The 17,999-nt window shown below is 45.7% G+C and overlaps 1 protein-coding gene across 10 annotated transcripts in view; it reads left to right on the plus strand.

Moving 5' to 3' along the window:
• Positions 1–17,999, plus strand: part of ANKS1B (ankyrin repeat and sterile alpha motif domain containing 1B) — a 770,082-nt gene that overhangs the window by 133,214 nt on the left and 618,869 nt on the right. For all 10 annotated transcript variants that reach the window (XM_048835480.2, XM_048835488.2, XM_048835486.2 and 7 more), the window contains 2 exons: positions 3,213–3,288; positions 5,259–5,360. In XM_048835480.2, the coding sequence (XP_048691437.2) occupies positions 3,213–3,288; positions 5,259–5,360 (178 nt within the window). The remainder of the gene's footprint in view (positions 1–3,212; positions 3,289–5,258; positions 5,361–17,999) is intronic.

The following is a 17,999-nucleotide window of genomic DNA, read 5'->3' on the forward strand; positions in this document are numbered from 1 at the left end:
CCATTGCCTGTCAGTCCATTTCTCCCACAAACACCTATGCCCTAGCCTTCTTGTTGCCACTTGTATGTGGAACACACTCCCTGAATCAACTTGCAAAGCTACCGCCTTGTACTTTAAATCATCTTCTCCAAACCACATCCATTATGAACTGCCTAATGATAAGGACTGGGCATGTTGTCTAGTAGAGATTCATTAAAATCTCTTCTTTACTTATATATTAAAACTAGGGCTGTCAAGCCATTAAAAAAATTAATCTTGATTAGTCATGCGATGAAAAAAATGTATCCTGATTAATCGCGCTGTTAACAATAGAATACCATTTATTTTAAATATTTTTGCATGTTTACTACATTTTCAAATATATTAATTTCAATTACAACACAGAATACAAAATGAACAATGCTCACTTTAAATTTATTTTTGATTACAAATATATGCACAGTAAAAAAAATATTGTATTTTTCAATTCACCTCATACAAGTACTGTAGTGCAATCTCTTTATCATGAAAGTTGAACTTACAAATGTACAAAAAAACCTGCATTCAAAAATAAAACGATGCAAAACTTTAGAGCCTACAAGTCCACTCAGTCCTACTTCTTGGTCAGCCAATCACTCAGACAAACAAGGTTGGTTACAATTTGTAGGAGATTGCTTCTTGTTTACAATGTCACCTGAAAGTGAGAACTGGCATTTGCATGGCACTGTTGTAGCCAGCGTTGCAAGATATTTATGTGCCAGATGCACTAAAGATTCATATGTCCCTTCATGCTTCAACCACCATTCCAGAGGACATGCTTCTATGCTGCTTGATAATGATCCAAAGCAGTACATACTGACACATGTTCATTTTCATCATCTGAGTCAGATGCCACCAGCAGAAGGTTGATTTTCTTTTTTGGTGGTTCGGGTTCTGTAATTTCTGCTTTAGAGTGTTGTTCTTTTAAGACTTCCATACGCATGCTCCACACCTCGTCCCTCTCAGATTTTGAATAGCACTTCAGATTCTTAAACCTTGGGTCGAGTGCTGTAGCTATTTTTAGAAATATCACATTGGTTCCTTCTTTGCATTTTGTCAAATCTGCTGTGAACGTGTTCTTAAAATGAATGTGCTGGGTCATCATCTGAGACTGCTATAACATGAAATATCTGCAGAATGTGGGTAAAACAGAGCAAGAGACATACAAATTCTCCCCCCAAAGAGTACAGTCACAAATTTAATTAACGCTTTTTTTTTAACGAGCATCGTCAGCAAGGAAGCACGTCCTCTGGAAAGGTGGCTGAAGCATGGAAGTGGCATATGAATGTTTAGCATATCTGGCATGTAAATACCTTGCAGCATCAGCTACAGAAGTGCCACGTGAATGCCTGTTCTCACTTTCAGGTGACGTAAATAAGAAGCAGACAGCAGTATCTCCCATCAATGTAAACAAACTTGTTTGTCTTAGCGATTGGCAGAGTAAGAAATAGGACTGAGTGGACTTGTAGGCTCTAAAGTTTTACACTGTTTTGGTTTTGAGTGCAGTTATGTAACCAAAAAAAAAAGCCAAACCCTACATTTGTAAGTTACACTTTCACAATAAAGAGATTGCATTTTAGTACTTGTATGAGGTGAACTGAAAAATACTATTTTTTAAATCATTTTTACGGTGCATATATTTGTAATTAAAAATAATTATATAAAGTGAGCATTGTGTACTTTGTATTCTGTGTTGTAATTGAAATCAATATTGAAAATGTAGAAAAACATCCAAAAATATTTAATACATTTCAGTTGGTATTCTATTGTTATAAGTGCAATTAATCACAATTAATTTTTTTAATTGTGATTAATTTTTAAGACTTAATCATTTGAGTTAGCTGCAATTAATTGACAGCCCTAATTAAAAAACTAACTAATAAAAAATCTTGCAGCTTGCAAGTGAGCCTGCAAATTGTACACCTAGCTGATCTTTGTATCGTGGTGTTCCAATAAAAGTTATAAAAGTTTTCTTTTCCCTCCCTCCTGAGTTGTTTTCCACCTGTTATGTATTCTCTCTGTTTAGCTATTAGCTACTTGGAGCAGGGACTGTCTTCTACTATATACCTAGTACAATGGAGTCTCAATCTTGATTAGGGCCTCTGTATTTACTGCATGGAAAACTGAAATCAGTGGATTCACTCTAGATTTGAGGGTAACATATACTCCAGAAGGATATAAAAGCCTGCAGGGAATAAGACAGAGAAAGTTGACTGTAAGTCTTGACTTTACTTGCTATAACATCGAGAATAAAAGTGTGCTATTATATTTGCATTATCAGCTGTAAATGAAAAAGGACTTCACATTTGACACTTTAAAAAATTCTGTTTTATTTCAAAATAATGCCGTAGCAAGAGATATTTCCAGTTTTTGCCATTTTATGTGGAACTAAGTTCTTGCTATTGCAAATCTGTGTAACTCTCATTATTAAGTTTCATGCTGTGTTGCACCTGAAAGGAATATGGTTTGTGTCATAAGACCGGTACATTCTTATAGTCAGGAATAACCAAAATCAGTAGTCTAATGCACAGAGTAAAGGTATTTTTTCATTGAAAGTCTTTCCACCATAGCAAGAGAGAAACTCACAACACTAATACCCCCTTCTACTCAAATATACCCCTCAAGAAAAGTAAAAAAGAAACAACAACAACAACAGATTTAAAACACACACACAAACAAATCTTTCCCCAAGTAGAGTTTTTACCTTGAAAATGGAGAAGAGCCAGAGATTCTCTGGGGTCCACTAGGGATTTCACTATTACTATTGATTTTGTATGGAAGGCACCCATATACTTTTGTGATGGGTACCAGTATGAAACCCTAAGATAGATTTATTTACTTACCCTAAGTTTTGTTGTCAGAGCTGCAATTTTTACTCAGGCAAAACTCCCAGTGATTTCACTAGGAATTTTGCCTAACAACTGCAGAATCAGGGCCATGTTTATTTACTGTATCTTGTTTTTATACGGTTATTAAGTGACCTTTATCATAGAACTTTCTCTGCTTCTGTATGTTGCAGCCCTATATGAATGGTTTTTAATAAATATTATTGGTAATTATTCTTGCCCAGACAACAGTCTTTTAATATAGTTAAGAGAGCAAAAAGTAAATGTTCTTTGTCTAAATATATTACTTTTTGAAAAGATTCCTTGGTACTTTAGTGTTTTTAATGCATCAGTATTGTTCTATTCCAGACAGAAAAGGGGAGTGCACTTCATGAAGCAGCCTTATTTGGAAAGGTGGATGTAGTACGCATTTTGCTAGAAACAGGTATACCACATTTCTCATGTGATTTCTAGACTATCAAGTGTCCTTCATATTTCTGATTTCCTAAAGTGCTTTCTTTTTGATCTTCTGTGTTAGCCTAGATGCTTGGGTATAGTTCCTCCTTGACCGCAGGTAGAGATTGTATCTATGTTGACAGGTTTCAGAGGAACAGCCGTGTTAGTCTGTATTCGCAAAAAGAAAAGGAGTACTTGTGGCACCTTAGAGACTAACCAATTTATTTGAGCATGAGCTTTCGTGAGCTACAGCTCTGTAGCTCACGAAAGCTCATGCTCAAATAAATTGGTTAGTCTCTAAGCTATCTATGTTGAGACTTTTTGGTGATGTCAACTTTGCATATTAGGGGCTCATCAGCTTCCAGAGAACATGGAGTAGACCACCGAGACTTGGAAAGTTTCTAGCTGTACACTGTGCCTACAGTACAGCCTACTCATGCAGTGAGCCAGTCCTCCTGTTCCAGGGCCAGGAAGTTACCATTCTATCTGGCTTCCACATACAAGACAGACCCTAAGTCAGGTTATTCACCCATCCAAGTAGGTAGCAGACCAGGAAGTAAAACCGGTACAAGGTTAGGCTGAGACCATCTTTCCTACAAGAATCCCTCAAATGTGAAGGAGTCCCACGAAGGGCAGATTCCTGAGACACTCTCAATTGTAAGACGATTCAGGCAGATCAAAGCAGATCTCTCCTCAGAGGATTCATGCTTCCTTCAGATGGATTGTTAAAGAGTTTCCCCCTGCTTTTTCAGGTACCTCTCACCTGGCACCCTACCTGCGCTAGGGATTCCAACTCATTCTACAAGCCCCTCAGTGTCCGAACAAAGAAAGCCCCTTGTGCAACCTAGAGAAACATGGACTCCTCAAGTCTGGGCCCCTCTTGAAGCAACACTACCTATGCCCTAAAGCGCAGAACTGGTTGCTGCTGCCTCTTTCAACCTTTGTATTTACATATACACAGAGTAAAGCATGTATGACAGTCTAAATTAACTTTATTTTAGATTAAGCAAATACTACAGACAAAAAGGAATAAAAGTAACATCTCCACTTAAGGACTCAATGTTTATGTGACTCAGTTTATATCAAACTAGAGGCAAGTTTGAGACCGAAATATCTGTTGTGCTGTACACACAGAAAGAGAGCCAAAAATGTATGGGTTCAGCACACAAAAAATAAAGGACATCAGCAACAAGTCCCCCATCCCTCTCCATCCACAGGAGCCTCTGACAATCTGAACTCTGGGGGGTTTCTGTGGAATAGGCTCACTGTTTGAATATAGCCCAGGTATAGGTATTTTGCTATGCCACCTAAACACAGGTTTTGCCTTAGCAAAGAGAATGTGTTTGACTTTGTTCTAGTACTCATGTGCTTGGTACCCAAAGTGTTTTGTAGTTTCTGCAAGGGTAGAATGCTAGTATGTTTGTTGTTGATGTGTTGGGGCATCATTCAGTGAGATCAGAGATAAGGTATATACAACATAACCTTATATACCTTAACTCTTTGTGTCCTGGTTTTCAGAGGTTTAAATTTAGTAACTCTCCACATTCTGGAAGAGTACAATGCACCGCTGGGAAACCTTAACTTTGCATTAACAAAGCTTTTGGGTATTTCATTTGTGTGTGGGGGGAGGGAGGAGTGTAAACTAGTTTCTCGGTTGCCCGATGTACTACAACCAAACTCTCCTTCTACCTCTCACTACTTGGCAACAATTACTCTGGCCACAGCATGCAGTGGTTGCATATTAATTCCATCATTCCTCCTGCATCATCTCCTCATTGCTTGTCTCTCTGCCTATCCAGCATAGCTTGATTCTCCCTTCTCAGGAAGAGATTCTCCTACACAGGGAGAGACAGGTGTTAGTAGCCATTTTGCGAACCTTGATGTACTACATTTATAAAGTGACACATTTTGAGTTACATTTTTCTCTTTCCACAGTACATTATAGTTTTTTTATTTCAGGAATTGATGCCAACATAAAGGACAGTTTAGGTAGAACTGTTTTAGATATCCTTAAAGAACATCCATCTCAGCAGTCACTACAAATTGCTACGCTACTTCAAGGTAAGTCATATTAAATTGTATACTAATCAAATGAGAGATAAATTAGAATAAAGTTACGGGTAAATTAAAATGTATACTATTCTATTCTATTCTTGTGTTACTTCATGATTTTCTTGTGAATTAAAAAGACTGCAGTCCATGGTTATTGGTTGGAAAGTAGATCTCATACAAAGTTCAATGGTTAGCTTTTGTTGTACCATGTTTAAAATTTCACTCTTTTCTCCCTCTGATAACAAAATATAAGACACACTTATTTGTTATGTCATTTGCACTTAATATTACATTACTATTTGTAAAATTAACTTTTGGTAATATCTCACTTCAGTTTCATTGTTTGCAGTGTTGTAGCCATGTTGGTCCCAGGATGCAACAGAGACAAGGTGGGCTAATATCTTTTATGGGACCAACTTCTGTTGGTGAAAGAGACAAGCTTTAGAGCCCCACTGACCTGAAGAAGAGCTCTATCGAGCTTGAAAGCATGTATTTTTCACCACAGAAGTTGGTCCAATAAAAGATATTAACTGACCCACCTTGTCTCTACCAATTTCATTAGAATTTATTACTTTTAAGTACTGTAGAACTGATTGGTCAGTACATTAGTAGTAAAACTGATTGAAAGATGTGGAAGCTACTCCACTGGCTTACCAGAGGTGAGCCAGGCCCATGCCAGTATATGCAATGCCAGCATTGAGTGCAGGCAAATTTGGCATCCTTGAACATCACTGTTGACCCTAAGGCAGGCAAAGCAACGAACATAGCTGCCATTATGGGCATAGTTGTTTCACACAGAAAATTTGAAACCTCTGAGCAGCCTTCTTTGCTCCTTTGAAGACATACTTGCAAGAACAGATTGGATGGCACAGCAGCAAAAAAGCATTAAAATGGATTACATTCTTTTTGATGTTTAGAATTCAGAGCATGCACTGATGCACCAAAAGACATGAGAGACACTGGAATGCCCTTATTCAGGGGCTGATGTACCAGGTAAGACAAGGTTTCATAGTTCAGGAGCACTTCGAAGAGAACTGGTTGGAGCAATGCAGAAATGAATTCTCAAACAGGGAACCGCTTTGCCAATTACAATCAAGAAATGAATGGAACATTCAAAGGTCAATATTTATACTTGGCAAATGATAGTCTATAACATTCAGTTGCAGGGTCAGGCTCATGTTCCACCCTTCTACAGCCAGGGGCGGCAGGTTTGTATAATTTTTGGTGGTGCCCAGAACAGGTCCAAGTCCCGCCCCCCTCCACCTGTCTTGTAAGCTAATATACAGTAACTCCTCACTTAAATTCGTCCCAGTTAACGTCGTTTTCTTATTACGTTGCTGATCAATTAGAGCAGTAGCTCTTAAACATTTTTTTCTGTGGACCATTTGAAAATTGCTGAGGGTCTTGGCGGACCACTTAATGATCTTTCCAAATATTGTTTGTACCGTTAGCTAACTATTGTAAAGTGCTTTGGATAAAAGTGCTATATAAAAAAAACCCTTAATAATAATTAACTTTTTTTGTTCTACAGATAAAAGCACACAACTCATATTTTAATATCGGTAGTCTTAATCTTTCTAATGCGATGGATGTGCCCTCTTCCCCACCGCAGCAGCCCCCAAGCTGGGACTGGGAAGAAGGGGGGGTTCTCTCCCTCTCTCCCCCACCGCAGCAGCCCTTGAGCTCGCGCTGGGCCTCAGAGCTGAAGCTGGGAAGGAAGGGGGTCTCTCCCCAGCAGCTGCAGCCCTGTAGCCTCTTTCTCTGGCCGCAGTAGCCCTGCACGTCCCAAATTCCCCCCACCCTGTCTTCTCACACCACTGCCCCCTCCCACCTACCTCCTGTTCCCTCCAAGGCCACCACCTCACCTTACATGTGCATCTTCTCCAGGGTCCAGGCACCTAATTAGTGGAGCCACACCTGTGTGGCTCCACTAATTAGGTGGGTGGCCCTTCATTCTCCACGTGCGGTCGCCCAGGAGTGCACCTTAGAGGGAACAATCCATGGACCTGAATGGAGCTCGTGAACCACTGGTGGTCCGTGGACCACAGTTTGAGAACCTCTGAATTAGAGAACATGCTCACTTAAAGTTGTGCTATGCTCCCTTATAGTGTCGTTTGATAGCCGCCTGCTTTGTCCACCGCTTACAGAAAGAGCAGCCCGTTGGAGCACTAGTGGTGGGGGCTTGGAACCAGGGTGGACCGACAGCCCCCCTATCAGCTCCCCTAAGTTCCCTGTGCGGCTGCCACCCAGCAGGCTATCAATTGCTGGCAGTTCAGCTGTCCCTCCCCGCCACTGCCTTCTGCTGCTCCTGCCCTCTGCCTTGGAGCTGCTCCCGTGAACCTCCTCCTTGCTGTGCAGGGAGGGGAGGGGGAAGAGGGGTGCTGATGTCAGGGTGTCCTCCTCCCCCATTCCTGCCCCTGCATCTCCACAGAGCAGGGGCGGGACAAGACAGGGCTCAGAATAGAGGGAGCTTGCTGGCAGCAGCTGCTGTCTCAAAGTCTGTCTCTCACATACAGGGAGTATGTCTCTGTCTCTCTCTGCCATGCTGTCTTCCACCCCCCCACCACCCCCGCCCAGCCCCTCCATTGTGCTGCCTTATAGAGTGTGAGGCTGCATTAACAACATGTTAACCCTTGAGGGCTCAGCCAAATGCTAGTTCATCAGTTAGCAGTAAGGCATCCCCTAGGAAATATCCCACCCTCTGACTCCATCAACCAAGCTTCACAATCATCATTGCTGTGTACAGTATTAAATTGTTCATTTAAAATTTATACTGTGTGTATATATAAAATATAATCTTTTGTCTGGCAAAAAAAAATTCCCTGGAACCTAACTCCCCTATTTACATTAATTCTTATGGGGAGATTGGATTCGCTTAAGATCATTTCACTTAAAGTAGCATTTTTCAGGAACATAATTACAACGTTAAGCGAGGAGTTACTGTATATTTTTTAAAATAATGTAAAAATGTGAGGGCTCTGGGGTGGGGCTGGTGATGAGGAGTTTGGGGTGTGAGAGGGGCTCAGGCAGAGGTTTGGGGTGCAGGAGGGCTGTGGATGAGCGGCTTGGGGTGTTGGAGGGGGCTCGGGGTAGGACAGAGGGTTTGGGTGTGGGGGTGAGGGCTCTGGGGTGGGGTGGGGCTGGAGATGAGGGGTTTTGGGTGTGGGAGGGGCTCAGGGCTGGGGCAGAGGGTTGAGGTGCAGGGGGTGAGGGTTCTGGCCGGGGGTGCAGGCTCTGGGGTGGGACAGGGCTGGGGATGAGGAGTTTGGGGTGCAGACAGGCTGCCCCAGGGCAAGGACCAAAGAGGAGGATTCCCCCCAGCCCTCTCCCCACAGGCAGCAGCAAGCTCCGGGGGAGGGCCCCTCTCTTCCCCCCTGCACCACACTCACCTCATACCACTGTCACTGCACTAGCTCCTAGGGCCCCTCTCAGGTACAGGAAGCCCCCTTGCCTCCCCTGTGGTGGGTGCCGCGGGGCGGGGGGGGGCTGCCATCACATTTGCACCTCCTGCCTTGCTGCTGCTCCTCACTGTAGCCTCAGTGGGGGTGGGGGGTGGGCCTTCCCCTTGTCCAGCATGGGGCAGGAGCAGTAACTGTGGGCGGGGGGAGGGGGGCCCTGTGCTGGTGGAGGGTCCCGCTGGAAAATGAAAGGGTCTGAGTGGGAAGGGCAGACCTAGGCTGGGTGGCACTAGGACCCTGCGGTGGCAGTTGATGCTGAGAGGCAGAATGGAGCTGCAGGGGAGAGACAGAGACGCTCCGGGCCCTGGGGAGGTGCGTGGGGACAGCAAGTGGGGACCGGGGGACACTCGGCGGAGGTGCGTGGGGGTGACAGACAGGGCCGGGGGAGAGACCCAGCCCCGAACATTGCTGGAGCTGGGACCCCGGGCCCTGAATATTGCTGGAGCCAGGGCACCACGGTCCCATACAACTCCTTGCCCCTGTCTACAGCCATCTTCTCTAGGGTCAAAAACTTAAGTAATTGATGGAGTTCCATCAGTCTCATTCTAAGGAACTAAGATCCAAGAACAAGAATCCTGCCCAGATGGTATCTTAAAAAAAGTATAATATCACTGTCATCAGTACAATTACAGAATTTGCTGCTAATTAGAGATGGTCAAAATTTGAAATTTCAACAAAAAATGAAAAGAAAAATGTAGATCATTCAAGAAGAGGACTTAGGTGGCACAGGACCTTCACATTAAACAGCACCTGCTTGAGCTGGCCTTGAGGCCTGACGCAGTACTGAGGCCTTCTTCGGGCTATAAATTGCCTTCTGTTTCAGAAAGTGCTGCTGCCTCCTGTTCCAGGTCAGGGGCCTCTCCAAAAAGGCACAGGAGTCATTCTTTGTTGTCGCAACAAAGAAGATGTTGAGTTGGACCAATCGGGAGCACTACAGGTCCCATGGAAACTCTTCTGCCTCCCATAAGAAGAGCATGGGCTGGCATGGGGCATCTCTGGCATGTGGGATGGCAAAAGTGCCTCTGAACCTCCCTCACTACAGAGCAGGGAGGGCAGACACCCCATACCGTTGATTCTGATTCTGGCCTCTGGGCATCCGTTGAGACAAGTACCAACGGGAATGATGCTGGTGCTGACAGTGTCAGTTACATCAGTGTATCAGGCCGCCGAGGACCTACTCTGCCTTGTGGTCCCATCCTCGCCATTCCAGGCTTCAGTCGCCAGAGTGGGGAGGTCAGGGCTTGAGCCCTGTGGGGTGGAGGGCTTGGGGCTTCTGCTCCACATGGCAGGAGGCGGGGCTGAGGGCTCCAGGATTCAGCCACCGGATTCAGGGACGGGGCTCAGGGCTTCAGCCATGAGGGACTGGGAACTCAGGACTTTTGCTCCACAGGGTATCAGGGCTTGGAGCTTCTGTCCCACAGGATGCCAGGGCTTGGGACTCCGGGCTGCCAGCATTAGGGACTCAAGGCTTGTGCCCCATGGGGTTGGAGGGCCCGAGGCATCTGACCCATGAGGTGGGAGGGCTCCTGCTTTAGCCCAATGAGGTGGGGCCGGCTTGGGGCTTAGGGTTCCCAGCTTTAGCACTGTGGGCTAGAGCAGCTCGGGGCTTCTGCGGAGTACTGGGGCTCAGGGCTTTAGCCCTTCAGTCTGCCGGGGCTCTGCGCTCCCAGTTTTAGCCCTGTGGGGCACCAGGGCTTGGGGCTCCGGACTCTTGACTTAAGCCTTCTGGGGAATTGACAGGGCTTGGGGCTCCTGGCTGTAGCTCCACGGAGTGCTGGGGCTCAGGACGTCTGACCCATGGGGTTGGGGCGGGGTTGGGGCTCCAGGCTCCTGGCTATAGCCCCACAGGACTGGGGCTCGGGTACTCCCTGAAATGGCTCATGGCCTCCGAGGGGGCTACGGACCTCCGGTTGAGAACTGCTGGTCTAGGCCACTGTTCCAGTTGTTCTTCCTCCCTTGTCATCTCCCTGTTCCTTTGGGGACAGGCTGGCCTGCTTTTACAATGCCTGGGTCTAGATTATTTTGGACAGTTGGGTCCTGGGCTATGACACTGTCAGATTGGGCTATGCCATCCAGTTTCTCTCCACATCCCCTCCCCGTCCCTCTTCTGTGATCCCTCTCATGAGACACTGCTCTTGAGCAGGTCAACTCTCTGCTAGCATTGGGAGTGATGGAGGAGGTTCCATGAGAACACTGGTGTTGTGGGTTCTATTCCTGGTATTTCCTGATACCAACATCCAAGAGTGGGATGAGGGCCATTCTTGACCTCCACAGACTTAACAAATTAATCAAATATGTGAGGTTCCGCATGGTCACTCTGTCAGCTGTCCTCCCTGCTTTGACTAAGAATGACTGGTTTGCTGCTCTGGACCTTCAAAATGCATACTTCCATGTGATGATTGTGCTGAGCCATATGAAGTATCTTCACTTCATCATAGGAGATTGCCACTTTCAGTACACAGTTCTCCTATTTGGCCTCTCTTCTGCTCCCACCCAAGTCTTCACCAAATGTATGGCGGTAGTCACGGTATATCTCAGGAGGAAGGGAATCTATTTCTTCCCCTACCTCGACAACTTGTTGCTAAAGGGTGGCTCCAGAGAGGAGGTTCTCACTCATGTTGACACCATGCTACTCTTACTTGACCATTTGGGACTCATTCTAAATACCGTGAAATTGACCTTTGCCCCCACTCAGCAAATAGATTTCACTGGGGCCCTGTTAGATTCTGAGAAGTTGAGGGTATTCCTGCTGACCAACTGCTTCCAGGTGATTTGACAGCTGTGCTCAGTTTGCACTCACAACTGTCTACAACAGTCCGTGTGTGTCTGAGCCTACTGAGCCTATTGAGCCTGCCTGCATCCAGATGGTCCAACTCACCACGTTGCACCATCACCCTCTTCAGATGTGGCTCACCCGGCCCTAAATTCTCTGGACAAGTTGGTTTGCCTTTCTCCATCAATCAGTCCTTGCACTGGTGGGAGTCCCCCTGCAATGTGTGCCAAGGTGTACTCTTCACTTGTTCCTCTCTGACCAAGTGTGGTTACCAATGCATCCCGTCTGGGTTGGGGAACACATCTGGACTCATTGAGTATGCAGGGTCTGTGGTCGGCACAGGAGGTCTCACTTCACATCAGTGTGCTGAAGCTTCAGACCATCCTCAAAGTGTGTCGTGCCCCTTGGGACCACATCAGGCATTCAGTGGTTTGCATACTTATGGACAATACCACCGTGATGTACAATGTGAACAAACAAGGGGGAGCTCACTCCAGATCCCTCTGCCTGGAGGCGATCACGCTGTGGCAGGTCTGCATCAAAGAGGACATCACCCTGATAGGTGTCCACTTGCCAGGGGTCTAGAATTGTCTTGTGGATCATCTGAGCAGGGTTTTCTCCCCTAGCCACAAGTGGTCCCTGAAGATAGAGGTCCTTCAGATGATGTTCACAATATGGGACATCCTCATGATCGATCTCTTTGTGATGAGGGAAAAAAAAGCAAGTGTCACCAATTCTGCTCTCGGGAGGGGCTCAGCCTAGGCTCCCTCTCCATTGCTTTCCACTGCAGCTGGTAGTCGACTCTGCTGTACTTGTCCCTCCTGTCCTGATCCTTCCACAGGTCATTGCCCAGGTGTGGCCAAGGCAGCACTAGTTCTTGGACCTTCTTGCTCTGGTGGTTCAACTTCACAAGCCAATTCCTCTCCTTCCCAATCTCCTCACACAGGGCAGCAGCCACACCCAACATCCAGCAAGCAGCTCCCTGCACCTTATGGTGTGGCTGTGAATGGCTGAATGAGAAGGAACGGCATAGCTGCTATCCAACAGGTTGTACTTAACAGTAGGAAGACTTCCACTAGAATCGCCTACTTGGCAAAGTGGATAAGGTTTTCCATGTGGTCCTTCGCTTGTGGGGTCCATCTGGTGGGGGCTTCCATCCAGAACATCTTGGAGTACCTGCTACATCTGCAGGAATCAGGCTTGGCACACAGTTCTCGGAGAGTTAACTTGGCAGCGATATTTACGTTTCATCCTCCTATGCAAGGAAAGTCGGTTTTCTCCAACACCATGGTGATGAGATTTCTGAAAGAAGTTCTCTGTCTACATCCTCCAATTCAAGAGCTGGTCCCCTTGTGGGATCTGAACACTGTGTTAACAGGTCTAATGGGGCCTCCATTGGAGCCCATTGGAGCCCTTCCTGCCCGCTGCCCCTCCTGTCTCAGAAAATTGAATTCTTGATAGCCATTACCTCTGCCAAGAGCGTGTGTGAGTTGCAGGCCCTGATGGTGGGGCCTCCTTAATATGCAGTTCTCCAGGGACAAGGTTACGCACCAGCCATACCCAAAGTTTGTATCCAAGCAGGTTTCTCAGTTTCATTTAAACCAGGCAGTGTATTTGCCTGTATTTTTCCCCGAGCCACATTCCTCCACGCAGGAGCAACATTTCTATATGCTAGTATTTAGACACTGTTTAGCCATCTATCTGAACAGCCTCACTCCTGGACTTGTTCCTCCTCCTGGTTACTCTGGGGATTAGCTCCAGGCCAATGCCCCCATTCATGGTTTGCACACCATGGCTTTGGCTCTCCTTCCGGCCCACAGCTCCTCTCTCAGCCTCAGGAACTGCCACATCCTTTTCATGACTCAGCCCTCTGGCTAGGTCACTCTGTGTTTCCCCCTTCTGGAGAGGGGGAGTATAACTGTCTAATAGTCCAGCCACTTCCTCAGTGGCGAGTGCGGGGAACTGGGCCTGCCCGCTACTCTGGGTCCTGACCCAGAGACCATATGGATAGCAGCCTCTTGCTTCGACTCTTTAAATTCTCCCTATGCTGCTATGTCTCCCTGGGCCACTTCCCCATGCCCCCAGTACCTTTTTGCCCTTGCCTCAGGGCATGCAACTACCAATCCCAGTAGCCAGCAAGGAGCTCCCTCTTGCTCCCCGGTCCCTGCCAGCAGTTGCTCTGTCCCAGATGCTGCAGGTCTCTCAGACTGCTAGAGACACAGTCCTCACTCCTTGACCTCTCAGCAGTGACTGACTCTGCTCTGCCCTGCAGCTCTTCTTATATGGGCCTATTGGCCCCAGATCGGCTGCTTCGTGCAGACCTTCTCTGATTGGCTGCGCTGCACACAGCCTCTCTATGCTACTTGGAGGACTCACCTCCACTGCTGCTTTCTGGGGCATGGTATGGTAGGACCCCAGGGCCTCCTTTAACCCCTTCCACTCCTGTGTGGGATGGACACCCCATCATAGGTGTGATTCCCCTGCTTTGTATACGCATACTCATGCTAGGCACTGTAAATTGTGCTAGTGTGAGTGTAAATAGCAGCAAAGTGTGAGTGTAAATAGCAGCATAGCCACAATAGCACATTTAGCAGGAGAAGAGGCAAGGCAGAGCCGAACCATGTACAAACCCACCTAAAACCAGTGAGTATGTACTTGGCACAGCTCAGCCATGCCTCTGCTGCTGCTTCCTATGCTACCAAGGCTACACTGCTTTGTATTTTAGCCAGTGTGAGTATGTGTACACAAGCAGAGGAATCACATCCCTAGCTCATAGTGTAGATATAGGCCTTCTCTTACATGAATAAAGAAAAGGCCTATCATTCTTGACAAGATTATGGTACTCCTGCAAGAAGGTCTCCAATATTTGAAAATCAAAGATGAAAGTTTCTGTGGGAATGGTGGCCTCAGTTATCATGCAACCGTTCCCAAAGGGGTTTTTGAGAATTTGTGTGTTTAAAACAAGTAAAAAATGTTGCATATAAGAATTTTGAAGAGATTCTAGTAGTGGCTGTGATATTTTTACCTCACAGTCTTTTCCATCATTTTGATTAATTCAAGCTCTTGCACCAACAGTTTTATTGTGTCCCTCATTTGGGGTCTTTGTTTCATTTTGTGTTCAATATATGAGACTTGGGTGGTAGAGGAGTCTGCCCACATCTGCAAAAAGGTCTGCCCATTTTGTGCTAGAAAGAAAACTGATTAAATCACTTGCAAAAGCAGTCAAATACAAAATGATCAAACTACACATCTGTTTAAGTATTCTGTTGTAGTTATTAATCCTAGATGGATTGAATGGAAATGACAGTTCAATTTCTAAATATTTCCCATATGCTAGATGGAGTCATTTTCTGTGGTTTGTGTAGATGTGAGTTGCGTAGAACTTCAGAGTTAAAACAAAAATTGGAACTACTTATTGCAGTTTCATTGTCTTCACTTGCTGCTGAACAAATGCCTTTGTAGGCATTCTCCATTCAAACACTAAAATATCAGGATTTGCCAAGTAAGGCCAGTTTACTGGATATTTATTCAATGGATATAGCAAAATGATATCATTAAATACTGAAGTAGTTAACAGTGCTGGCATTTAGGGAATTATAATTAGGCTTTGAAGATTAAAGGAATTCTGCCAAGGCGGGGAGACCTAAAATTAAACCAACCAGCTGTGTTTTAGTTTTAGCACATGCTAATATGATGCAGGTGCATGTTGGACCATCCTTTAACTCTTCTCTGCAGCCTGCCCTACCCTATATTAGAATCCTTCTCTTTGACTAATTCAGGCAACAGGATTCTTGCTATTATGAAAAAAGGAGACAGTAAGCAGGCAGATCAGAGAAAAGAATGTGTTTTCCCACAAATGCAAAGAAAATAAATTTTCTTTCGATTGGTGTAGGATTATACAGTACAATGGTGAGGCCTATTCTACCTTCTTACTCTTTACTCTCATTGTAAACAATAGGACTGCTTCCAGAGCAAGAGACTATGCAACATGAGCAGTAGAGGGCAGAATGTGTTCTTGAAATTGCAGATTTCTTTAAGTTCCAGATTTCTATTTATTATTACAATTATTATTATGGTGATATTACGGGAATAACTATGCTTACCTTGTTTTATAAGTGCTTTGAGATGTACAATATGTTTGACTCAAAGATTTTACAGCCTAAGAACTTGTCTACATGAACAATATGTTTGCAGCATGCTAGGGTGTGAATCTACTCTGCATTAGCCTGCCGTGAACTAATTGTCCATGTGCACACTCCTGATGAGCATTAATGTTTGTTAATATGCTTTGATCTAGTCCTGTTTCAAAGAGGGCTAGTTTGACAGTTCTTTTCCTGTAACATAATATGTGTGTGTGTGTGTGTGTGTGTGTGTGTGTGTGTGTGTAGGGTTTTCTTACTTGTCGTTTCTCTGTTTGTGGGTTTTCTATTCACCACTGGTCACTGGGTTTCAAGCTTCTTCCTCCAGGCCTGTGCCAGTGAGCAGACCTGCTCAATAGCTCCTGAAGTGCTTGGGAGAGGCAAACACAAATGACTATGCCAGATTTGCAAGGTGTCCAAGCCTAGGACGAACAATAGGGAGGCTAGGCTGATATTCCTGCTAATGGAGATAGTGCTCAGGCCATCATTGGAGCTGTCCCAGTCTGACTTAATGCCAAGTGCTGCAGCTTCAGTGTGACATTCACCTCCAGGGTTAGCAGAATCATGGCACCATTCTCCCTTGCCTGTACCAAGAAAAAAACACAGGGCTTCCAGATAGGCACTTGCCAAAGGAAGATCTCCACCCTCTAATTCTGGTAAGAGCACCACAAGGAGTGGAGTAGAGTGCACCTGCAACCTAGGCACTCCTCCTCCAAATCTGTGCCTAAGTTGGCACAGTTGGCTTTAGTGCCACAAGGGACACAGTCGAGTCCAGTGCTGAAAAAGGTACCATCAACTTCTTCAGCACCGCAACAAGAGACCATCTCAGTGCTGATTACCACTGAGGCTTTTGCGGCAGCAAGAAACCTGCTTTGTCTCAGTGCCAGGTGCTTCCACCTCTGGTACCACAGTTGCCTGCTTCTTGGACAAGCAGTCTCTCAGTACCTTCCAAAGGGAAGCCTGCAATGATGGCGTCCCTCCACCCATCTCCTGGCCCCTGGCACCAACTGAATTGGCTCCACCATGGTCAGATGAAAGGGAATCCTCCTCATCAGACTTGAAGGTGGGGTTGTACATAATTCAACCCCAAAGCAGGACCCACCAGTCTCCGCACAGATCCTCTCCTCCCATTTACCACCATGATCCTTCAGTGGCACCTCCTATGGGAATGGAGCCTGGGCAATGAGGCCTGCCCTTTATGGCCATTTTGGATCCCTTGGGGGTTTCCCTGAACATCCAGATCTTCCCCACATCCTACATACTCACTGGCTTCATCTAGAAGGGCTGAGTCTACTCACTGAGCTACTCTGTCCCCAGAATCCAGTGATAGTCATGGTACGGAGCATCAGGAGGAGGTTCCAGAGCGAGAGCAACAGCTGGTAGAGGAGATTCTACCTCCTCCTCCAGTCTTGGCTTCATCTTTGTCCTCGCCAGGTGAGGCCCTTTCATCTGGCACAACTTCACTTCCTCCAGATTATTTTAAAGTTTATCAGGAGTTGCTAAAAGAGAGTGGCTGCAGACCTAGATGTACAGGTCAAAGGGGTCAGGGAATCTTCACATCACCTTGTCACGTCACATCACATTGACATTTTATCATTGGTGGGTACCTCCAGGATAACTCTGCCAATTATTGAGGTGATAGAGCCTATAAGGCTGTATGGCAGTCTCCGTCTTCATTGCCTCCCACCTCGAAAAGAGCAGAAAGAAAATATTATTTGCCCTCCCAAGGTTTTGAGTACCTCTGTACTCACCCACCACCAGGCTCATTACTCATGATGGCGGCTAATGAGAGAGAGCATCATGGGCACCAGGCTACCAGCCCGAAATAGAAGGATGCTAAAAACCTGGATTTATTTGGCAGGAAGATTTATTCAACACAGCAGTTGTTTATCACTAACCAACAGGCTTTGCTGAGGTGGTACAATTTTAATTTATACAGCTCCATGGAAAAGTTAAGAGAGCTGCTTCTGGAGAATGTTAGACATTCTCTTCCCTTGTTAGTGAGGGCAGGCTAGTCAGGAGAACATTGCTGAAGGTGGGGCTCGACGATGCAGACTCAGCAGGTAAAATCATGGCTTCTGCAGCGGCCATATATAGATCATCCTGACTGCAGTCTTCTGGTCTTCCCTATGAAGTACAGAGTATTGTTCAGGTCTTGACATTTGAGGGTCCTTCTCTGTTCTTGGATGGAAGGAACAGCAAGCTCCATGAACTTAACAACTCTAGAGCCACCGTGAAATCCTTAGGTCTGTACACTCCTGTTCCAGTCAGGAAATAC

Source organism: Caretta caretta, chromosome 1 (assembly GCF_965140235.1).
Source record: "Caretta caretta isolate rCarCar2 chromosome 1, rCarCar1.hap1, whole genome shotgun sequence".
Lineage (NCBI taxonomy): Eukaryota > Metazoa > Chordata > Testudines > Cheloniidae > Caretta > Caretta caretta.